Here is a 26038-nt window from a genome sequence, read left to right as displayed (position 1 = left end):
AGTGACACTGTCCAAGATTTCATAGCAAAAGTAAATATATGTAGTTTGTATTATGAGGTTAGGAGACATAACAGCCCAAAATCTATTCATATATTAACATTTGCATGGGAACTATATTTAATACCATGTATCAGGAGGGGTAAACATTTATTTGGCTCCCAGGTATACTTTAAGATCTGATTTTTGGAGTATTGGTATTGCTTTTCAGTACAGAGTCTATCACTATGAGAAATTCCAGACAGAATTGTGCCTTGAGTTACAGATGCTTTAAAAAAAAAATGGTAACCACATGGGAAATGACCTAAAATAATATACTTAAACTGATGACAGTCAAACTGTTTTATCAGTATAATAACTGATAATATGATCCACAGATGGATAACACAGATTAAACAGAAATGCCATAAGGCCACTATTGAGCAGGACAGGGGATTAGTGTCTTTGCACTGCACACACGTGGGGATCAATTTTATGTTTAAACTGAAAGCTGTAAGAGACTTTTCTTGAAAGCCACTTAAAAACCCCATTTCCACCATACATCTGGAAAGCTGATTTGGCCGAGCAAAGGCAGGGGTCATAGAAACTGCAATTTAGAGAACGCCTAGGATAGAGTACCAAAGTGATAGCATTCCACTATCAGGATTGACAGAACATCAGTAGTAATTCCAAAGAAATCAGGCAATAGAGAGTCAATTTCCTCAGACTTTGAGTAAAACTGTTAGCAAACACTAAAATATCCCACTGGACATGCATCATAGATCAGATCCACTGAGAAAGGAATGATGCTGGATAGACACAAAGAACTAAATTGGAACAGTTCACTGAACAGTTCACTTGAAGAACTGCGATCCATACACAATTTCCATGAAGTTCAGTGCTTCCGGGGACCCACCTTTTTGCTAGATGTGCTTTTATTTTAAAATATAGTACTGAATTCTTCGTGCTTTGAATCGACAGTGCTAAGGCAGGAAGTCTACTGCTTTTGGTCAATTTCAGTTTTTTCTGTAGTTGTACTTTCTTCAAGGGTTCAAACATTTTTGTGGAGAAGACTCTTGAGAGTCCCTTGGACTGCAAGGAGGTCAAAGCAGCCAATCCTAAGGGAAATCAGTCCTGAATATTCATTGGAAAGACTGATGCTGAAGCTGAAACTCTAATACTTTGGCCACCTGATGCGAAGAGCTGACTCACTGGAAAAGACCCTGATGCTGGGAAAGATTGAGGGCAGGAGGAGAAGGGGACGACAGAGGATGAGATGGCTGGATGGCATCACTGGCTTGATGGACATGAGTTTGAGCAAGCTCCGGGAGTTGGTGATGGACAGGGAAGCCTGGTGTGCTGCAGTCCATGGGGTCACAAAGAGTCAGACAGGACTGAGTGATTGAACAGAACTGAAACATTTCATGAGAGTCACAAGATATTTTTAAAGTTTTCTTTTTCTTTTTTTTCTAAAAATAAGATTGACTGTTAAGTGGTTGACTGAAGTGCTCATGCATCTAATTAGCACATCAGGGTAAAAGAGAGAACAGATGAGAGTCATTCTGAAAGCTTACAGGCTGTATTAAAAACAAATGATTATCCTGGTGATTCACTACGAGTAACAATTTAAAACATGAGCAAACACTTACATGCTACAAGTCAGGAGAAGCATTTTTTAAGTGATCTTCAATTTTACGTTTTAATGACTAACTATGGATCTTCTACATTATCATCATATCACCTCAGAATGGGAAGTGTATTTACATTTTTCTTGTTATATATAGCACCTATGTTATTTAACTTATACGCAGAGTACAACACGTGAAATGCCAGGCTGGATGAAGCACAAGCTGGAATCAAGATTGCCAGGAGAAATATCAACAATCTCAGGTATGCAGATGATACCACTCTAACGGCAGAAAGTGAAAAGGAACTAAAGAGACTCTTGATGAGGGTGAAAAGAGGAGAGTGAAAAAGCTGGCTTGGAAACTCAACACTCAAAAAACTAACACCATGGCATCTGGTCCCATCCCTCCATGGCAAATAGAAGGGGAAAATGTGGAAGCAGTGATAGACTTTATTTTCTTGGGCTCCAAAATCACTGTAGACAGTGATTTCAGCCATGATATGAAAAGACGCATGGTCTTTGGAAGGAAAGCTATGACAAACCTACACAGCATATTCAAAAGCAGAGACATCACTTTGCCAACAAAGATCTGTACAGTCAAAGCTATGGTTTTTCTAGTAGTCATCTACCACGATTAGAGTTGGACCATAAAGAAGGCTGAGTGCTGAAGAATTGATGCTTTTGAACAGTGGTGCTGGAGAAGACTCTTGCGAGTCCCTTGGACAACAAGGAGATCAAACCAGTCATTCCTAAAGGAAATCAGTCCTGAATATTCACTGGAAGGACTAATGCTGAAGATCCAATACTTTGCCCATATGATGCAAAGAGCCGACTCTTTGGAAAAGACCGTGATACTGAGAAAGATTGAAGGCTAAAAGAGAAGGGATTGGCACAGGATGAGATGGTTAGATATCATCACTGACTCAATGGACTTGAGCACAGTCCGGGAGACAGTGGAGGACAGAGGAGCCTGGTGTGCTGCAGTTGATGGGGTCGCAGAGTCAGATACACTGACTTAGCTACCGAACAACAAAAATGTTATTTGATACAGAGAATAAAAAAGCAATTACTCTTACAGAAATTTTTCAAGGCATACTAAACTTAATATTGTTCTAAATGCATAGAATAATCTTAAATTTAGAAATGCACATATACAAAATTCTTATATCCAGAGCCTCAACATAATGGAGTCTTATAATGGGGGCTCCTATCACTAGACTTTGATATGAGTAATTATTAGATAAGGTTAAAAAAAAAAGTCAGGGTTTTTGGAAACTTCATTTTGGGGACAGATTTAAGAGATTCCATAAGCGTGTCACCATGATACCCCATAATGGTTTATCTATGTGAGATGATCCTATTAGCTCATGATGTCTTCTGAACTATATAATAAAACTGGAGGAGTTCTGTTCTGATAGCAGAAGCTATTGCAGCAAGGTTGGCGGGGAACTGCCATGTACCTCTCTCCTAGTAGTTTAATTCATCTTTCTCAGGTCACCTCCATGAAGGGAGGAAGATCACTGTCCAATGTTTGCAAATACTGGTACAAACAATATTTTGTGACATCCGTGACATCCTCAAGTGACATCAATCATTCAGGCTGACCAATAGGAAACTGATCTCATTCCATAATAAAATGACAGATACATTAAAAGAATGAACAAATATTGCTTAAAGCTGACTATATTATGACGTAGAACCAAAGAGTTCACTACATACTTTGGCCAAAACCACTCTTCGCAAACTTTTGGCAACTCATTAACACAGTAAATTAGCTTCTTTTTTTTTTTGATATACTTTTTGTTTCTTTAGAAAACAAAAATTTCCTAACTCTACGTACCTTTTTCTGGTTTTGTTTGTTTGGGCCAGTCTCAACTTAATGATGAATAAACAAGAGATACTCGAGTTTTCACGAATCATAGCTTTCAATCTTTCTCCTCTGCCACTGAATGCACCTTAGGCACGTCATGAATCTTGCCAGTTCAGTTCTTAAAAGACTGTCTAGTTCAAAACTTTATTATCAAATTTTGGTGACATCTTCTCTACTCCTCCCCACTCTCTGTACACAGACTTGCTGGGGATTGTCAAGCCTACTCAGCCCCAGAGGAGGTCTCTGGCACCATTTTGGCTACATGTAAGGTGATGGCTTCGCTGGTGGCTCACTTGGTAAAGAATCTGCCTGTAATGCGGGAGACCTAGGTTCAGTCCCTGGGTTGGCAAGGTCCCTTGGAGGAGGGCATGGCAGCCCACTCCAGTATTCTTGCCTGGAGAATCTCATGGACAGAGAAGCCTGGCGGGCTGCAGTCCATATGGTTACAAAGAGTTGGACACGACTGAATGACTAAGCACTGCACAGCAAGGCTTCCCTGTCCACCAGCTTTGGGACTTGGTTGCCAACTTCTGGACAATGAGACAAGTGCCACTGAATGTCCTGTTATATATAAATGATAGACATACAGTGTGGTGGTGCCCCTGATGTTCAGTGTAGAACTCACTTCAGTAAACTTTCATTTCCCTCCATTCTGAAACATGTGCATTTCAACCCCAAAGATAACGAATGTTCAACAGTGAGGAAAAACTGGACTACCGTGGCTGTTGCACCTGGACGTCTCCACGAGCCTGCCATTCTGGTCATAGCACGCCATCGCCTGGTAGCGATATCCTTGACCACATTCCTTGATATCTCCTTGGACCTTCATTCCCAGCAACACTTCCGCCTTCCCCTCGGGCAAAATGCAGTCGGACCAGTTTCCCACAGGCTGTGCGTTATACTTGTCACAGGGACAGTACTGCGTCTCAATCAGGGGGTACAGATGAGAATTTTTACATTTTTCCTTCTTCTTACTTTTTCCTGTGGAGAAAATTAAGTCGGAAAATATCATTATTAATACCAAGCATCCCTAGGTTTTTTTTTTTTTTTTTCCTTTCCTACCTTCCTTTCTGTATTTTCAACTGTATTCAAGTGTAGCCTATAAATAAATGCTACTTTCTCCCTCCGCAGTGCTTTTTATGTATGTTTTTGTTATACTGGGTGCTTTGCATAGTGAAAATTTTCTTTTTGTTCTCAGTTTAAAAAAGCCCATTTTCAATAAGGCACTAACTGTTGTGCTGAATTTTACACTCCTTGAAAGGATTAAAATCCTCTCAAATGATCACATGCTTTCAGTGACTGGGGAGTCTGAGGTAACTGCATAAATATCTGCTTTATAATCTGTGCAAAAATATGACATGGAGAGACAGTCACTGCACAGGCCCACACAGTTAAACTAACTTTCTGTTAAGTCCAAATAGATGGTATAGTTATATCAGGGGACCCCACTCCAGTACTCTTGCCTGGAAAATCCCATGGACGGAGCAGCCTAGTAGGCTGAGGTCCATGGGGTCTCTAAGAGTCAGAAACGACTTCCCTTTCACTTTCACTTTTCACTTTCATGCACTGGAGAAGGAAATGGCAACCCACTCCAGTGTTCTTGCCTGGAGAATCCCAGGGATGGGGGAGCCTGGTGGGCTGCCGTCTATGGGGTCGCACAGTGTCGGACACGACTGAAGCGACTTAGCAGCAGCAGCAGTTCAGAAAATGAGTTTCACATTTACTTTTCTGATTGTGATTTCACATCTTTCAATAGTTCTGAAGAACAATCATTTTGACATACTTGGTGATTAATGTAGGGAATAATGATATTAAAAATGAAAATGTTTAATATCAAATAAAAATATTAGAAATAGTTTGTGTGTAAACCTAAATAAATTCCCTTGTAAGATAAAAACTTGAGTATAATAGTAATATGTGCCTGAATAAAACCATTATTTTAATTAGATTACATATATTTATCTCATATATATTAATTATATTGCACATAACTAATTACATATGTCTTATATATATATTTAAGTTTCATAAGCTGCCTTATACAGTTTTCAATAGTCTTTATTATGACAGCTGGTCCATTTTACCACTTCAGATTCTGAATACTCTACTAGCATGAGCATTTTTAGGTTTCTCTGGCCACTGACAGTATTTTTGAATGCCTCAGAGTTTAGTTCAGCATGATGGCTCCTGTTTCTGTTCATTATGCTTTTTGCCACTGTGACTACCTTTTAAAATAAAGCTTTCAGATACAGAATTAATGTCGTATTTTTCTTCTAGATGATGAAGGATAATCTGAGGTTGTGACAAGGAGAATGACTTAAGAAAACCAAGTCGCAACCTCTCCCTGGGTTCCTAAAAAACTTTTTTTCTAAGCACCTCACAGTCTATTGGTAATTCAACAAAAGTACATGTTTAAACCAAAAAGTAATCTAGCACAGATTGTTTAGGCAGACAGAGTTCAATTTTCAAGGCTACTTTTTCTACTAAAAGTACATAATGCATCTGTCACAGCCACCTTATGTTAAAATACAGCTCTGAATCCCCTGCCATATTAAGTGTTACGACAGCAAGAATAAGGCATATCCGTGCATTTTCCAAATACATTGTCAGAACTATCTTGTTCTGACTTTTTATTATGTTTTTCTGCCTTGGCAAGTGTTGGCTTTGGCATCCCAATTATTCTTACCAACGATAGCACGCTTTCTGGTCCTAACTGCACCGCAGTCTCCATTGCATGAAGAAAACCTGGACCAGCTGGTGAGCTGACAGTCATCTTGGCAAGGCATCTGGCAGGCTTGGGTGAGGGCTGGCACAGGGCCTGCATACCGGAGGCATTCATGGATGCCAGCCTGCCCTCCATCTTGCTTTCGACAAGTAATGGCTAAAGGAAAAGCAAAGGGCTATTTATCATGAATTTGAATGTAATTACCCTTAATCAGGAATTAACCTAACATTATTTTACTTAGGTGGAGAAATCCTCTTCTGACTCTTTATTTGCAGCAGAAATCTGGTAGGAGTGTTTCTAGTAATCACATGGTCATTAAATTGATCCTATAGCATTTTTAAAATAACAGATATCTGTCAGACACAACAGAAGCAAACACACACACACAGCAGGTTTTATTAGATGTCATTAAGGATTTTAGGGCTTCCCTGGTGGTTCAGATGGTAAAGAATCTGCCTGCAATGCGGGAGGCCTGGGTTCTATCCCTGGGTTGGGAAGATCGCCTGGAGAAGGGCATCCATTCCAAGATTCTTACCTGGAGAATTTCAAGGACAAAGGAACCTGCTGGGCTATATAGTCCATGGGACTGCAAAGAGTTGGACATAATTGAGCAACTAATACTTTCACTTTCAAAGATATTAAGTCACATGTGGATTATATTTAGAAATGAATTATTTAAAAGAGAAAACAGACAGGCTCTGCTGCCCATGGAAATTTCCAGGCAAGAATAATGGAATGGGTTGCCATTTCCTACTGCAGGGGATATTCCCAATCCAGGGATCCAACCCACGTCTCCTGCATTAGCAGGCAGATTCTTTACCTCTGTGCCACCTGGGAAGCCCCTAGAAGGGTCTTAGTGGCAGTCAACTCTTTGGAAGGTTTGGGTGGGGGAGAATGCTTATGAAACTTGTCACAGAGCTCCATTTGCATAAAAGAAGCATTTTCTTTTTAAAATTACATTGAAAGCTTGTTGTGATGGTTTTGAAGTGATTAATGATGAATGGGAGAGGGCAGTGTCAACGTCCCTCCCTAGTTCCCTCTGTGTACAAGTTCTTCACATGCACAAATAACAAGCATGAGTTTAAAATGAAGACAAGGGTGGGGCGCATTGAGAGAGTAGCCCTGAAATATATATGTTACCATATGTAAAACAGATAATTAATGGGAAGTTGCTGTATAACACAGGGAGCTCGACCCGGTGCTCTGTGGCAACCTAGATGGGTGGGATGGGCTGGGAGCAGGGAAGGAGGTTCAAGAGGGAGGGAACATGTGTATACTTATGGCTGATTCATGCTGGTGTACAGCAGAAAGCAACACAACAGTGTAAAGCAATTATCCTCCAATTTAAAAAATTAAGACAAAACTTTCAGCAATCTTAATCTATCACATCATAGTTGGCATTTCCAATAATTACATATGGAGTCTCAAAAAAGGGTCAAATAATTCTGGTTTATCTATTTTAGTTTTCCCAAGATATTGACTGAATTTTTAAAACCAAGTCATTATTTTTTTAACTATGGAACATAGATGTAAAATTGCTTTAAGGTAAAATGTCTTAAAGAAAAACAACAACTGATGTCTAAGTCCTCTTTCCTCCCGAAGCCATTTCCCCCCTATTGGTTTTAGAAATTATTCATTTTTTATTGAGGAAGCAGAAGAAACATTTAGACCTTGGTCCTAAAGTTAAGGCTTCATTGAACCAGCCTAAATGGCCCCGTCAGATTGATTTACGTGGGCCTTTCAGGTTTTTGGTCTAGGCTGACACTGCAGCCTAGAGTCAGACCCTCTGGATCTGTATGTTAAAACTAAACTACCCTGTAGTACAGGAGTGTGTGATGGGGTGTGTAAAAAGATTTAAAACAGCTTTATCCAAGGAAGACTTTCTCTGTGTACGGTGAACACAACTTGTTGGTACTGCTGTAGGAAAAGTTACATTAATTGGGCAAATGCAGGTGAAAACACTTGTTTCTTAGCTCTAGTTCTCTCTTCATTTAATAGGCACAACACTGGAAAAGCCAATCTGTATGAAATGAACAGAGGTCCATGAATTTTAAAGATGTGAAAACCTGGTTGAGGGGAGAGTGGTAGACTTTAGGAAGTTGATGTGACAGGCAACAACATTAAGTGCTCCAAGAGACTCTCACCTCTTGGAAGAAGAGTTGTCTGGTGGACTGCAGTCATCAGACCAGTGCCAGGCAGAGGCTCTCACATCAAGCTGCAGATGATCATCACCTGGATAGCTTTGGGAACATGTGCATGCCCTTGCTAAACTCCAACATTCTGATTCAACTGGTTGAGGGCAGGGTCCCAGGCATTAATATCATTTTTAAAGCTCCCTGGTGATTCAAACACGTATCAGTGAAATGAGACCACTGCTCTAGTAGGCAGTGTATTTCTAGGGGCATCAGATACTCCTGGAATGCTACTCGAGTTGAAGATTTCTGTATTCATTCCAAAGCTCCTGGATGAGAGCTCTGTGTGTGGGGTCAAGGAATATGCATTTATTTTCAAGTTGCTCAGATGGTCCTCATGTCCATTCAAGCTTAAGTCCTACAGGCCTGAGTATTCAAGTCACTAGGATATGTTTGTCTGAGACTTGTGACTAAAACTGAGGGTACTCTGGTGCCCAAGTTCCCAAAGCTTGGCACTATGCCAAGGCTGAGCACGTGGGAACGAGCTAAGGGGAACTTAAACTTGGAGTACAAGGAGTATACCAAAACGAGCATCTAGGTAGGCAGGAAGACTGTTACCTGTGGATTCGCATAGGAGCAATCCACAAAATGAAGTATATTAATAAGCTCATGTGATTTTGCAATTCTCTCTACACCTGCTTGAACACTTTATACAAAGGAAGCTCTGACAGTTTGTGGCCAAAGTTGCTCCAAGGATGCTTAAGAGGAAGGATTGATAAAGAGGAAAATATTAGATCTTTACTCATCAGGATATGTAGGAACCTCAAAAATGATTATTTTGGAAAATAAGAAATTTAACCATAAGAGTTCTAAGCTGTGAATAGAGTCACACTGTTTATAACTAAAAGAAAAAAAATCTACAAAACTAAATTTATATTCTTAGAAAAAAGATGAATTTATCTAAGCATCCAATTTGGCTCTCTGAAATAGAGACTTGACTATAAATCTTTTAAACTAAATGCAATTGCCTTGGGTTCTCCATTAAGGTTTTCTAAGGTTCTTTCTTATAAATTTTATTTCATAATTGTTCCAACCATCATCACATTAAGGGACATGAAAAACCAAAATAAAGTAAAACTACTATCAACATGATTCTAGAAACTAATTTCTTCTGTGCAAATCTATACCATTTATGTAAACCTAAAGCCTATATTCCTGTAGCATGCAAAATCTCAAAAAGTATTTCAAGTAGCTCAAAAGAAAAAAAATATGTAAAATTCCCATATTTGTTCTCAGGAGCCCACTCAGCACTCCACTCCCTTTATCTGACAGTTTAGGCAGTGTATTTTGAATGAATTACTTATGCAATGTTATCCAAACAAGCAGCAACAGTACCATTTGTACAATATATTGAAACTTATCATACATCTCAACTTGTTTCTATTCTGACTTGGAGGAAATACAACAATTCAAATAGGAATGTAATCTGAAATGAACTTCCTGCTATTAGGGTGAAGAAAATATAAATGTTTGGAAAGGAAACCATCTGAGTTCTCAACTTTATAAATCTTAGAAATCATCTTTAAGACACTGAAAATAGGGTGGTTTTCACTGCAGAAAAGATGTGTCATCCTAAGCATGGTTTCCTAGCACATGAGAAAGCTACATATACACAGACAATTGTATTTACAGGTGCAGGGTGCGGATCTTGCGTATAACAATTACCCAAGTTTTCCTTTCGGCTGAGGCCTTGTTAGGAAGATGGCCCAAACCCATGTTGCCCTATGGATAAATTACCATGAAAATGAGCATGAAAGCTTCTTAGTGAAGTCAGCATATATAAAAACAATTATTTTAAAGCAAAATTCCTTCTTTATGCTGATTATATCAATCTGATTTATAATGTTAGCTTATTTATATGAAGCACAGAAGTTATTTAAGTGTCATGGATGGGCAGCTTCTAGGAGGCTGAAAGCCTAGAAGATATCCATGTGACTACCTTGGGGGTTACTTGTAAATTAAGCAAGGCAAGCTCAGCCCAACAATACTGAGGAAATGTTGGAAAGGTAAGTAAGAACGCCAGTTTCTTCAACAAGTAAATGCTCTGAAGAAAGGAGCTCAAATTGTTATATTAAAGGTGACTGAAGACAGTCTAACCAAATGCAATGTGGAGACATTCATGAACCCAAATTGGAACAAAGTGATTGTAAACAGACAATTTTGAGACAATGGGGGACAGTTAAATGTGGTATGAATATTAGACATGGTATGAATTACACTTAATTTTGTTTAGTGTTATAATAATACTTTTGTTATGTTTAAAAAATTAGATGTACATCTTAACTGGGAGTTGTTTTAAAATACTCCAGCACGATATCTTTACCTGTGTGAGGAGTAGCTGATGACCAAGAGTGACATGTTACAATCTGTTCAAGTTACGTCAGTGATGACTACACGGCTAGTATTTATTACATCAGTCTCTATACTTTTGTGTATCTTTGACACATCCCATACATTTAAATAAAAAGATTAATAAGTAGAATAAGTACAGCCAATTCCAGAGTGTTTCCATGTAAGTTGAATTTTGAGTTATGTTTTAAAGAGGAGAATAATAAAGGTTTCTGAAATGAAAGGCAATAGATAACATTGGGAGAAGGCAATGGCACCCCACTCCAGTACTCTTGCCTGGAAAATCCCATGGATGGAGGAGCCTGGTAGGCTGCAGTCCACGGGGTCGTTAGGAGTCGGGTACGACTGAGCGACTTCACTTTGTTTTTTCACTTTCATGCATTGGAGAAGGAAAAGGCAACCCACTCCAGTGTTCTTGCCTGGAGAATCCCAGGGACAGTGGAGCCTGGTGGGCTGCCGTCTATGGGGTCCCACAGAGTCGGACACGACTGAAGCGACTTAGCAGCAGCAGCAGCAGCTAACATTGGTTTGAGCTAAAAGGACATGGGTATCTGGGTTATGCATATATGAGTACGTAAATGGAAGGCTACTGATGCAGCTCTGAAGTAAATCTAATAGAATTCAGAATGGAGTTGCTTATCTTCATTTTTTTGAAGAGGAATGAAATGCCCTTACTGTTCAAGATGCACCAAAAGAAGGTATTCTATTGGTCTGTGGATTACCCTTCAGCATGTAAGGTCAAATTGTCATTCCATTTGAATAATCAGAGTGAAATAAATGACTAGATTGAAAATTTGTACACAGAAGTTCATTACAGGAAATAGAATAAGATCAATGCCCGAGTGGAGTGAAAGCTGTTAGATTCTATGTAACGAAGAGTTCAAGGAGCTCTGAGGCCTTATTTATTAAATTGAGCCATATTAACAGGGCTTTTCCCACAGCAACCATGTCTGGACAGCACTGCAGACAGAATATGATGGGCTGACTGAGCAATTAGAGGAGTGATTTTTTTTTCCTATGGTATTACGAAAGAAAAAAAAAAGACAATAGTGAAAATGGATCATGTAGAAATAAAAGAGAAAAAGCTTAATGTGAGTGGGAGCTAGTTACCAAGAGACCTAACTGTGCTTAGAAATAAGACCAAACCTATAAATAATGCAAGAGGGCTCCAGTTGTTTACTACATGGATTTAATGATCTTGGTCTTTCTCTGTGTGGAAGAGATTTTTCAAGGACAAATCTGCCAAATTACACTTCCTAATTACAATTTGTGACTGTAACTCTGGCCGAATGGAGAGAAATGCACCTTTTTTTTTTTTTTTTTTTATTGATTCTAAATAGTTACCAGTGATCTCTAGTCTCACTGATGCTCTTAATATATGCAAAAGTCCTTGTGTAGAGACTTACTAGGAAATAATAATCAGCTCCCCGTGGAGCAGCACAGACCAAGGTCAGTTAGATCCTTGACTGGGAGCTGGGAAGGGTTAACTGACTGCATCACAACCAACAGGGCACTGAGGAACCATCACAAAGACATCCCTGTGTCAAGCGTATTCTATCAGCTATTTAAAAAGCAGCAAATGCTACTCATCATTTTATGACAGGGCTCTCAGAGATCTAAAACAAAACCAAAATCCCCAAATCAACTAGAATGCTGATATTCACAGAAAACTAGAGGAAGTGATTTGAAAGCAGAAATAATTCTAGAAGTTTTAAATAACAACTTACCTCAATGAAGAATATGAAGATATTGTCTAGTAATGAGTATTAATAGTATAATATATATAATATTAATATAATTAATATTAAATATCATGGGCTTCCCTAGTAGCTCAGATGGTAAAGCTTCTGCTGGCAATGCAGGAGACCCAGGTTCAATCCCTGGGTCGGGAAGATCCCCTGGAGAAGGAAATGGCAACCCACTCCAGTATCCTTGCCTGGAGGACAGAGGAGGCTGGCAGTCTACAGTCCATGGAGTTGCAAAGACTCGGACATGACTGAGCAACACACACACACACACACACACACACACACACACAATTATATATTAGCCCAAAGAAGAGTTTAAAAATCATGTCTGCACAAAATTTCTTTACAGTAAACTCCTTGGCTCTTTTCTGTCTAGTTCTCTTTCTACGCCATTATTTTCATTCATATTATAAAAGTCTCTGAAAAGTAATAGATTAATGTGAGTTTCTGAGATACATTGGCCCAGATCTTCTGGGCCTAACCCCAATAATGCCTCTAAGGTATAATCTTTTAGAAATTAACTGAAAGAGAGATAGCAAGGGTATCAATACTGTTTAAGCCACTATTTGCTCACAAAAAATAACAGCATGAATTATAGTTAAATACTTACATCTCACCTTATACAAATTCATTTAGATGTAATTTTGTTGGGAGGAAAATTAGAACCTTCCTTTTTATTCCTAGACTTTCCTTTTATAACCTTTTTAACCAATATGTGATACAGGGTAAGGACTCCCAGGGCCTGGAAGGTCCCTGCCATGTGAGGCATACAATTGAAGTTTTTTTCTTTTCTGTGGTCTGGACTTGAGAATACATCTGAATCAGGCTGGCTTCCACGTAAAGGCTGATGTCAGATCTTAGTGATGGATCAACATCATAGTGGACATTCCTTGGCATGCAAGGATACAGAGTGTGTGGGAGATCAGGCAGGGTTGATCCTGGCGATTATTAACTCTAGTTCCATCTAAATTACAGAAAATACACTTGGCAGGAGGTAGCATCAAGATCAACACAGAGATTGAGAAAGAATAAATTTGAATTCATGAAATCCAAGGATCTAATCTATGATATTTTTGGATCATATTCCTGATATATATATGTCATAAGGTAATAAACACTGTTAAAATATATTTATTAGTAGTGGTTGACATTACCCCTTAGGACAGTTATAGAGGAAAAAATAAATAAAATGTCCCAAACTGTCATTAATATGAGCCACCTCTTTTATTTTGAATGTAAATGTAATGATGACTCTAGCTACAGCTAGTAGGGCTATGTTTCAATGACATAGTCACTGACCAATCAATAATTTAGCCCTCTAAATGCCATCTAAACTGTAGAAATGTGAGCAGAGAGAAGAGACAGTAGAGGTTACAGTTCTATTAAAAGTTTATACCAAGCGACTTGAATAGCACAAAGCAAATATAACCTGTATACATACATTTAAAAATTAAATAGACTAGATATAATTTTGTTGTTTGCATTTCTTTTATTGACAAAAAATAAGAAATATGCCTATTTCAAAAGCCTAAAATTTCCCTGTGAGATTTAAGAATGATTTAAAGTTGCAAAACCCTGTTAATTCCTTCTTTAAAATACCTTTTTCTCCTCTCTCTTTTTAGTGCTTATACCACCAGGTAAGGGATTCCCTGGTGGCTCAGCAGTGAAGAATCTGTCTGCAATGCGGGAGATGGAGGTTTGATCCCTGAGTCAGGAAATGGCAACCCACTCCAGTATCCTTGCTGGGAAATCCCATGGACAGAGGAGCCTGGTGGGTTACAGTCCATGGGGTCACGAAAGAGTCAGACGTGATTTAGCGACTAACAACCACCACCACCGCTGAATGAAATTTTCTGGAAGCACCATTCTCAATACCCAAAGCCTCACTAAAGTTCCTTATTACTCCTAACTCCCTATTGTATTCTAATGTAAAGCATTTCCACAAAGAGTACTTTCACATAGGTTTGAAATACACAGAATGTAGACTTGGTCATGACTGCGTTTACCTGACCGGAGTAGAATCTTCCGATCTTCTCACACCTATGTTACTCTAACTCATTTGTGGGGAAGGCTGATTCTCATTGCTTTGCTTTACAAGGAGTGCCAGCACTGGGATGATAAGCAGCTACTGTTGGTGACTCATTAAAGAGACTCTGGGAACATAACTGCTTTCCAGCTCCTTTGCAATGCATCACCGTAGCTGATGGTTCCTACAGCTGGAATTATGCTAATAACAGGATTAAGAGTAAAACTGAACATCTGTCTATAATGGCTGTGCTGTGCTAAGCCCCTTCAGTCATGTCTAACTCTTTGCAAATGCTATGGACCATAGTCTGCCAGGCTCCTCTATCCATGGGATTCTCCAGGCAAGTATATTGGAGTGGGTTGCCATTTCCTTCTCCAGGCTATGTTCCCCATATAGGGATCAAACCCGCATCTCTTAAGTCTCCTGCACTGGCTAATGTTTTTCGTTGTTAGCAGGTGGCTAACAGTAGGTACAGGTGACTCAATATGAAGACGACGAGGGCAGCTTGCTAGGAGCTGGTAAAAGAACTAAGAGTTATTTTTTTTTTTACTAATAAGAAAGGCTCAAGTCATTTTAGAAAAAATGAATAGTGACTTTCTAAGTGTTCTTCTGAGTGATGTGTAGTATATGAGACACACACATTATTTCCTTTCTATTCATACTTAGTAAATTAACTCTTCTTTTGGTTCATACAACATGTTTATTTAACCGAAGAAATTTAAATTAGCACTTCAAAATGTAGTTCACATCAGAATGAAGGACAAGGTAAATCCTGTTCTTCTTTTTGATTCTTGAAATGCAGTGTTTTACAATTAGTTTAGATCAAAATCTAAATTTGATCTGAGATTTCATAAGATTTTTAGTTAGAAGAGAAAATTCACACAGAGTATTTAACTCTCTTGCTATACACACTGAAAATATTAGAGTTAAAAACGATATGATCGTCTTTGACTTACTTAGGTCCATCCCCCTGCTGCTGTCTGCTACTATGTCCTAAAGTTATTTTCTTCTATTACATGTTGAAAATCCATTTATTTTTACCCATTTTGACTACAGTGGTTCCAGTCTGAGCTCTTCAACATTGCATTGCTACAACAACGCCCTGGCTGGCATCCAGACCCATGTGTCTTATCTTTCTAACTTACTCTGTACACGCTGACAGATAAAACACTGCTTTCATCAGGTCCTTGCTTGCACCACTTATCGAACAAGGTCTAAAATACTGATCCTGACATTTATGGCCCTCTACAAAATTACCCCGGGCTCCAGCTCACATCTTCAGAGCTTCAATCTATCCACTTCTCTGTGAACACGTTTAGTTTTTTTTTGTTTTTGTTTTCCTTACCTCCGATGCTTAAATAATAGACTTGCTCTCATTTTCTATTCTTTTCTCCTTTCTATTTAATCTAATATTATGGTACAAGTCAAGTCCCAGCTCATCCTTTAGATCTTTCTTAAGCTCTTTATGTTCAAATGACTACTTTTGCAATAGATTGGTTTCCGTCTTTATCTCCTTCTTGTTAGGCAATGTTATCAGTGATCTCATTTCCCTAAACAAATTAAGTTCCCTGGGCTGAACATCTTCATCCCTTCTTAACACTCATGACTCTTTCTACACAGTCTTCCGAATGCAATTAGAGTCACAAGAGTGACTGGAATTAGAAAGTCTGGAGTATTAGAGAGGAAGGAGGAATAGCTTCTCCATAGTCTTTGCTCACTGATAATAATTTTCACTACATCATCTTACAATTTAGTAAGATACTAATTTCTTACATTCTTATTTTAATTATTCAAAATAGCACAATTTGGCATTTTTAAAAGTCTGGATAAGGGCAAAGATGAAAATAAAACAAGAGTCTGACAGGCCAATTCTGCAGAGTGCTGAAAACAGCCATGACCATCAACAAAGTAATTCTTTGCCTTTCTACCAATAATACAAGATATTTCTACACTCTTAACTCTCTCCATTTCATACTTCTTTAGGAATATAGGCTCTGAGGAAAAATAAAATCTTTATCAAGGCAACAAAGAAAAAGATTATCTTCATACAGAATTTAAAGGGGTTCTTCTGAGTATATTTATGCAGACATTACTTGTTATAATGAACAGTCAACTACGAAGAGGAATAAGCAGAGGTTTTTAGATTTGGAAATGAAAAGATCACTGGTAATCACCAAAAGAAATGTTTTATACAGACTGTGTCAATAAAAAACTAAAGACCTTGTTAATACTGTTGCTTTTATGCCTACAGCGATCTATGCACACATTCATTAGGCCACGATCTAACAGGAAGGGAGAAGGAATTAGCATCTAATGAAGATTTACTATGTGCAAGGGCTTCCCATGTGGCTCAGATGGTAAAGAATCCGCCTGCAATATGGGAGACGTGGGTTGATCCCTGGGATGGGGAGATCCCCCGGAGAAGGGAAAGGCTAGCCACTCCAGCATTCTGGCTTGGCGAATTCCATGGACTGTATAGTCCATGGGGTCACAAAGAGTCAGACACGACTGGGCGACTTTCACTTTCACTATGTGCAAAGCACTGTAAGGATCAGCACTTTCTCAGCCTGAGAGAGAGGAAACGAATAAACCCAGGTTGTGCAGTCAAGTAAAAGTGTTCAAAACTAAAGCTGTTTTCACCCTGTGCAGTTTTCACATCTTAGAATTCCCTCAGTGCCTGCAAAAGTATAGTTTTCACCTGTTTTACCTAAATTCATGTCACACTTTGATGGCAGGATATTATCTGTGCATAGATTGTAGGATACAAAAAAATTGTTAACAGATCATTTGGTCCAGCCCTCTTTTCTTTTTTTCCCCATCTAAATAAACTGACACCTAGAAAGGCAAAGGGATGAATAAAACTCACATTGTGTGCGTGAAAGAACTGGGACTAAAATTTAGGTTTCTTGATTCCTAAACGCTTGCCTGCTTTCATTATTAACTCTATGCAGGGTCCAGACTGTATGCAAATGTATACTTGATTCAAGGAGGAATTAGTAGGGCATGACAAGAAATCCTTATATCACTCAATTTCTCATGAATGGTTTGAAATGGGGAGAAAGACTTTCCACTCTAAATACCTAAGTCTCTGAAACTGTGAAGGGAGAGAGTTATTTTTTAGCCGATACTATGGTAGAGGATACAGAATGAAAAATAAGTATTAAAACAAAATCCTGAAAATCACTAACTAGTTAATGTTAATTGTAAACTAAATGTTTCAAATGAAGATTTCTAAAATGACTTTCAAAATAGAAAATTCTTACCAAAAATGATGCTATTTTTTTTTCAAATTTAAAAAAAGCAACCTTTACTCTGTAAAGAAAAGGGGTCCCAGATGAAATCAGCAAAAACTGGAATCCAGTTCTGTATGTTCACACTTTCGCAATATCATCAAATATGTAACTACAAATGAGGGTGTAAAATATGTTTTTATGAATTAAAGAAAGGTGGCTGTGTATTCAATTACATATTCAAAATACATTTTAAATATGTATCTGGAATTAAACGTATAAGCAGCATGAGTAAAAAGAATCATGTACTCTTTACAGACTGAATTTGCTACATGTATAAAGAACACTGTTCAAAGCTCGGAGTGAAAGTATTATCCATAATATCTAGTAAATAATCATGGAAAGCTGGAAATATTTCCATATTTCATTTCTGCAAGATACCATGTTATCTAGCAGTGTCGACAGATTGCACTCCACATATGGCAGGTTTTGAGTACATAAATTTGCCATTTAAAAATCAGTACTAAATATGAACCGAATTGGGGGTAGCCATGACAATGACAAGAAAGGCATTGCTGAGAATTTCTGGGAAAGTTAACCAATTATATTACATTACATGCATGCACATACATAATGCATATGGGCAAAGATGTAAGAATCTTACTGATTGTTAAGGTGACAAGCGAAGTGTTATGGAATACCATGAGCCAAAAACGAATTACAAGAACAACAACAAGAACGAGCTGCACTGTACATGCTGATCACCTTTCAGATAAGCATGAACGGAAGCACAATTAGAGGAGCTATGTTCGATCCCTGGGTTGGGAGGATCCCCTGGAGAAGGGAATGGCAACCCACTCCAGTATTCCTGCTTGGAGAATCCCATGGACAGAGGAACCTGGGAGGCTACAGTCCATGGGGTCGCAAAGAGTCGGACACAGCTGAGCAACTAAAACAACAATGACAAGTGAACTACTAATGTCAAAGAACAAGGGACACAACTTAAAAGACAGGTCTCTGTGTTCTGGTGTGTGGTTGAATGGATAGTAGCAGATTTTTATGTGCTCTGCTCGGCTTGCCTAGTGTGGCATCAGAATAACAAACTCTACAGGCTAGCTAGTGGTTAAATTAGTGATGCTGGAGAAATGTGAAGCAAATCAAGTGTGGAATGGGGCCTCCCACCTCTTGCCTGCCGTCCGGGCCCACAGCCCTCCTGCGCTCCAGGGCTGTCCTGTTGCACGCTCCAAGGGACAAGCTGGCACCTGCGCCATTTGTGAGTCTTCCACCTACATGGAAAGAACAGAAGCCGCATAGAGAAGAAGCAAACATGCCAGAGAAATCACAGTGATACAATGCCAAGGAGCCATGACTTTGACCACTACAGAAAGGAATTTGACAATGCTTTGGTCCTATTCAAATTCAATTTAAATCTTCATCAAGGAATTTTAAAAAGCAGCACTAAATATAAAAGTACTTTCTATGGCAGTGGAGACAAGGGTCCATCACAGTCAATTCCTTAAAGAATGAACTTTACTGATAGTATTTAGCATTTTAAAATGTCAAATTATTTTAAAAATTTCTTTTTAAGTTACATCATGAAGAATGTGGGATCTTAGTTTCTCAACCACGGATCAAACCCGTGACCCCGTGCAGTGGAAGCAGATCCTTAACCACTGGAACACCAGGCAAGTGCCATATTTAGCCTTTTTAATGATTAGGATTGCCAGCAAATGTAGCAGATAGTATCAGAAGGGATGTGTTTCATTTTAAAAAGGTATATTTATTTTATAATCAAATTGTACAACTGCATTCAAGCCATGAGCCTTCTGTATAATGCTCTTTTGATTAGCATCATAGGGGTAACTCAGAAGGTGTAATTTATAATATACTTCACAAAAACAAATCCCTCAAATAAATAAGTTTGGGCTAATAGTTAATGTCCATCATGTAACCATACAATTATATTGTCTGTCATCTAAGAATTAAATACAGATAAATTAAGATGACAAATTTGCCATCAATTTCATCTTAAATTACTATTTTGTGATCACACATTCCATCAGTTGATGCCATAATATTTCATTTGTTGGCACTGAAAGTTTTGTCAGGACTGCAAATTTTCACTACATCAAGCTTTAATTAGGTACCTTTTAAAAATAGTTATGAAAAAAAAACTTTTCTCTAATAATTATCACAATGATGATACGTATAGCTTCAGTAGCTTTAATTCCCTTGAGGTGACCAGAAATGAAGAGAACAGACATCGTATTAATATCACTGATATGAAGATGTCACTTCCTGAGCAAGAATGCCAGCATTCATGAAGAACATGTGCTCTCTGGAGCTCAGGAAGGACTGCTTTGGCTATTCTTGAAAGCACATGTTTCATAATTATTAATCACTTTTCTGCATTTCCTATAGTTTATATCAACAAAAGAATTTTCCTCAAGCTCCGGAAGCTAAAAATAGAACTTGGAAGTTTACACAAGTATCTGTGTCCCTGGAGATGATTTTGGCAGCAAAGCAGCTCTTTAAAAAAGGCAAGAGATGGTGCCCACAGTCATACACATCCTCAGCTCCAGTGAGTCTGCATATAGTGTTGGCTCCTTTTCTTAACATTGGAAAGAGTAGGACCTGAAGTGTTTCGCGCAGTGCGTTGCTCACAAGGCTTTTCTTTCAGCCCGTTACCTGTAGCTTTGGCACACTTGCGGGGCCTCGCAGGCCTTCTCTTCATAGAGTGGATCCGCGCAGTCCCGGCCTCCATTGGCTGGCGGCTGAATGATGACGCGGTGCCGAGTCTGCTTCTTGATTCCGGAGTCCCCTGGAATGAAGCAGCTTTTTAACCTTTGTTCTCTGCACTGATAAAGAAATCTCCGAATACCAGCCTGTGTGAAGAAATTACATTGCCTCCAGCTACACGTGCTTTATGGAGAAGGAAGTAGCAACCCACTCCAGTACTCTTGCCTGGAAAAATCCCATGGACGGAGGGGCCTGGTGGGCTACAGTCCACGGGGTCGCGAAGAGTCGGACATGGCCGAGCGACTTCACTTTCACTTTTCACTTTCATGCATTGGAGAAGGAAATGGCTTTGACATCCCTGAATGAGAGGCCTCATCGAGTGGTTTCCTCAGTTCTCCCAAAGACTGCTTATATTGGAAACCCAATCAATTTACATTAAAAATGTGAAGAATGGAGAAAATAGTTCCATAGTCAGCTAGCCTTCCTAAGGCTCCGTTACAACGTGACTGCTCTGTCGTATGTTTCTTTCCCCTTGAGAAATATGACAGATCTAATTAATTTATTTTTCTCTCCCTTAAGTTTATTTTCATCCCATTTCATATATAGCCCTGTTTACCACATGGGACTCATACACATCTAATGAATCTTTCTTACAAGAATATATTCAATGTTTTATGTGAAATTCTATTTCTTGGCTATTCACTTAATTTGAAATGTATAACTCATAAATTATTCTGGTCATTCATTATTCATGTTAAACAATTTAAGATCTTTAATTCAGGTCACATCCTAAACATCTGAGCTGTAATTTCCTAGAGACAGAATTTTTAGAGAAGCATTCAAAATAGTAATAATTATTGTAAGTAAATTACTCCAAATTATGTTAAAAAACAATGTATCTAATTAAGGTTTACCTTAGATGAAGGTATCAACTTAACAGTGTTACTGATATAAAGTTGTTCAGAATTTTTTAGTATGAGAAATAGGTGACATATAAGACTGACAGCTTTGATAAAATATATCTCAACTTACAATATATACATTTTAAAGATGAATAGTCATGTGTCATTTAATAGAGTTCCCCTGATGCATTTACATTTTTTCATAAGACAATTAAATATTTGAGATGTAGACTACAAAAACAGAGATATTTAGAAGGGTTAGTAGCCCTTAACACAATGAAAGTTTAATAAGAAATGAAATGCTGCTGCTGCTGCTGCTGCTGCTAAGTCGCTTCAGTCGTGTCCGACTCTGTGCGACCCCATACATGGCAGCCCACCAGGCTCCTCTGTCCCTGGGATCCTCCAGGCAAGAGTACTGGAGTGGGTTGCCATTTCTTTTTCCAACACATGAAAGTGAAAAGTGAAAGCGAAGTTGCTCAGTCATGTCCGACTCTTCAAGACCCCAGGGACTGTAGCCTACCAGGCTCCTCCATCCATGGGATTTTCCAGGCAAGAATACTGGAGTGGGTTGCCATTTCCTTCTCCAGAAATGAAATGAAATATCCTTAAAGTCATTGTTTGTAGAAAAATATGATTTTATGATTAGAAGTTTTCAATAAAAGGAACATCATTTTACATGGAGTCAGGGTTACCCCTCAACATGGTCTGGCCACTGATTTCCAGAAATGTGAATTGGAGATGCCTGTATTAGAAGGAACGACAGAGGATGAGATGGCTGGATGGCATCACTGACTCGCTGGACGTGAGTCTGGGTGAACTCCGGGAGTTGGTGATGGAGAGGGAGGCCTGGCATGCTGTGATTCATGGGGTCGCAAAGAGTCAGACACGACCAAGCGACTGAACTGAACTGAACTGAACTGTATTAGATAGGATAATGGGTCAGATTAGGGAATCCTAAATGTCTGATAATGCAGAAGAATTTCTTTGAAAAAACAAACAAAAAAACAAACAAAAAACAGATTTCTCGGCATGTACCTAGAACTAATACATGAGAATTTTGGGGATCTGGATGTGCGAAACTGTGGATGTGGGAATCTGATTTTGACAAAGCTTGCTGGGAAATGGTGATAAACAGCTGAATTTGACATCTTTTGGAATAATTGACCCTGTATGTCCCAATTTAAGATTCTAGGGTTTGCATGTAGCTTTTTAGAATTTTTCCTATAGTGGGGGAAACTTGTACTATTAATGACTGTTTTAACTATTTTAGTGAACAGCTGGAACACTATAGGTAATGACGTAGGGAACTAATGACGTAGGGAGGTAGTGGGTAGCAGAGTATTAACGCAGTTGAAAATATTATCATAGGCTTTTAAAAATTGTAGCAATCATAGTCTGAATGCTAACTGCAACTTTTACATATTAAGTATAATTTATCTAAGAAAGATCTAAGGAGTGCCAGTAGGACTCTTAATAAAATTGGCAATGCTATCTTCATTTATTATATTGTTCACTGACTGCTATTTTTAGACCCAGGTGATAAATTCTTCTAATAATTTAGAGCTAGGAAAAGTATTGTTTCCCTTCAAAATCTGTTAAGAACCCACTGTGCTTCAATTTCTTGCTTTATTCACCAGAATCTCAGAGTTAATTTTCTCAAGTACAGAAGCTTACCTTGACTTTGATTTTACATTATAAATTCTCTTCTCCCTTCCCTCTACCCTATTTACTACCTGACTCCATGCTTTTTTTTTAACACTATTATCTATTACTTTCCTTATGTTTTATATTTATGATGTGTCTTTAATCTTTTTAAAAGACTAAATGAGCATTCATATCATTTGTTTAGCCTTGAGGGAAGCAGGAAGACATGTGTTTGTTTTTTAACAGGGAAAAAGAGGGAAAGAGCAGAGGGGTCTTTGTTTCCCGGGTGGTTGAAATTCTTGAGTCAGTAACTTTTTTTAACTGACTGATAAAAAACAGACACAGAATTTAGGTCAAGGGATCTGGAGACTGGAGGGGAGAATGAGGTTAGCATCAGTGGTGCCATATAGATCCCCTAGATATCACCTGGTACATACCCAGGGTGTTCAGGTAGGAAGCAGCAATCAAATGTTAGTATTTCAATTCTACTTTGTTTACTGTTTTGAAAGCAAAAAGCCTCCTAATATAAAACTCTGAAAGTGCCTTATCACCATCTCCACAAGCTTGTACTAGATATATATAAGACAATGATAACTCTTTTTCACATCCATAATTGATTCCACAATGGGAATCCATTTATTCTTATAAAAAGTTCAAATACCTTAACCTTGTGCAAGTTAAGGTTAAGAGATTGTGATCCGATTAAAATGGAACATTCCAAAGCCATAACACCTAGAGAGGAAGTTTAATGGAGTTACACAGAAAGTGTCATGACATCCACGTTCCTATGAACTAGGAGGTTCATTTCTTCTCAGCTCTCAGTTAATGAATTACTCATACATGCAACAAAACAGCACCATAGAGCTCAGGCCAGTTATACAGCCCTCAGATCAGAGTGCAATGGGAGAGCTATAGCACATGTTTAAAAAAATTTAATAAATAAAAATGGAAGCTTCCTCACCAGTAACTTGAGTTTGTAAATGTGGAACTTGAAAAGTTCATATGTATGTATTTATACCACTTATTGCATGTGGTGGGGATACATAACGCAGTTTCCATTTATCTTTGTATTTCAGCACTGAGAGCAATGGTCACACAGAGTAAAGTCTTAATAAATATTTGCTGAATGACCAAACACATTAATTTCACTTCTCAACTGGATTATAACTAACATCTTCTGTTCTTTTTTATCCATTTTCTTATAGAATTATTCAGATGGGTACTAAGTCTGTTCTTTAGTTTTAATTAAAAAAAAAGGTATCACTTTCATTTGAAATAATGAGCAGGGGAAAAATAAAGGAATATTCCTGTAGTGTTTATACTTGAAAATACCTACCTAGGATAGGTACAGAAAAAAGGGATAACATATTTATGTGGTAATGGGCCACAGAGACTCAGAGGATATATAATCTCTCACTCAGTTACATACTTTTCAGTTATCTTAAGACATTCAAGGTAAATTTCACTGGAGAAGTTTCTTGATAGAAGGATTTAAAGGGCAGGCAAAACTAAGATGGGTTAAGCTGGAAGTGAGGTAGATGACAGGTGGGGCAGCATAGTGATAAGAAATTGAAAGGGAAACATTTCATGCAAAAAGTAAAATGTAAAAGCAGTTTTGAGCCCATCGGGGGTAATTCTAGAAGAGTACAGCTTGAGAGCATCAAAGTAGAAAAGGTGTCTCTGCAATATCCCTACCAGCCCTCAAGTCAATAAATGTAGTAAGAGAAAAAAAAAAAGAAGCAAACAGATTGTGAGCAGTCAGGTGTATTATTTGATCAAAAGTATTGATTTTTTAAGATGAGTTACAAATATATGCATAAATGTTTTCCATCTTTAATAAAGCTCTTAAAGATAATTTGGAAAAGTTAACTAGTACACTGGTTTGAGGATTAAACTACTCTCTACTCAATACTGATGTTTATCAGGATTGATATTTCAAGACGTTATCACTAGAGAAGGGCTTCCTTGGTGGCTTAGGTGGTAAAGAATCTGCCTGCAATGTGGAAGACTTGGGTTCGATCTCTGGATTGGGAAGATCCCCCAGAGAAAGGAACCCATTCTAGTGTTCTTGCCAGAAGAATTCCATGGACAGAGGCTACAGTCCATGGGGTCACAAAGAATCAGATACTACTGAGTGACTAACACACACCCACACATACACATACACCATGAGAGAAGTAATTTCAAATTACTCTGTTCTTTCTGGAACCCTGAGCTACTCTGATCTTTCTTTCTACAATACTATAATATAATGTTACCTATCTAAAGTGATTTAAAAAGGAGGATAGCGCCCCATTTTCATAAGTTCAAGACTCTTATAAAATGTAAATTTTACCTATAGAATTAAATTTCAAAGAACAACCCCATTCCTGAATTACTTTTCTTTTGCTATTATCTATCCTCGAACATTCAACTTTTTAAACATTTTTAAATTGTGTGTGGAAGTCAGAGTAATTTCAATGGAGCTTGCCTCATTCCTATTTCATATCAAATAATGAAAAGCTAACGACATGTCATTGCTTTATTTTCCCTGCAACAAAAGACAAGTTTTCTATAAAACCATTGTATCTTTATTCTCAGTTACAGCAGTCTACAGGCAAAACAGAAAAGGCTTCTCCCAGCACACAAAGCATCTTGGCACTGTTGTTCAATAGCAACCTCCTCTGCCACCCCCTGGTCTTTCGTTTTTCCCCTCAATACACAATTATAGTTACTCTTTTTAAGTCTGAGTGTCTAGGTTTAGATTTCTGAAAGGCTTTTGTTCTTGGAGACTCAACAGAGAGCTGCCAAACAGAAGAGGCAGAGCTCACCTGCTGGTGGGGAGATGGTCTGAGCTTGGCCAAACATAGCCCTACCTCTCGGAACCTCTTGCTCACAGGATAGCAGATTCCTGAACTGGCATTCTTGCACTCCTTGGCCACTACCACCTAGGAGCTCCAGAGGAGACCAGTATCCTAGTGGCTCCAGGCATTTTAATTTACAGCAGTTAATACCTTCTGCTGAGACACCA

The 26038-nt window shown here is 38.4% G+C and overlaps 1 protein-coding gene across 2 annotated transcripts in view; it reads right to left on the bottom strand.

The window, feature by feature from the left end:
• The window catches only part of THSD7A (thrombospondin type 1 domain containing 7A), a 475647-nt gene that overhangs the window by 57488 nt on the left and 392121 nt on the right, over positions 1–26038 (bottom strand). For both annotated transcript variants that reach the window (XM_027540050.1, XM_027540049.1), the window contains exons 10-13: positions 20432–20564; positions 18926–19029; positions 6160–6354; positions 4191–4454 (exon numbers count right to left, since the gene is read on the bottom strand). In XM_027540050.1, the coding sequence (XP_027395851.1) occupies positions 4191–4454; positions 6160–6354; positions 18926–19029; positions 20432–20564 (696 nt within the window). The remainder of the gene's footprint in view (positions 1–4190; positions 4455–6159; positions 6355–18925; positions 19030–20431; positions 20565–26038) is intronic.

This window comes from Bos indicus x Bos taurus, chromosome 4 (genome assembly GCF_003369695.1).
Source record: "Bos indicus x Bos taurus breed Angus x Brahman F1 hybrid chromosome 4, Bos_hybrid_MaternalHap_v2.0, whole genome shotgun sequence".
NCBI lineage: Eukaryota > Metazoa > Chordata > Mammalia > Artiodactyla > Bovidae > Bos > Bos indicus x Bos taurus.
Note: the sequence above shows the minus strand (reverse complement) of the source record. Positions and strands in the feature narration are given on the sequence as shown.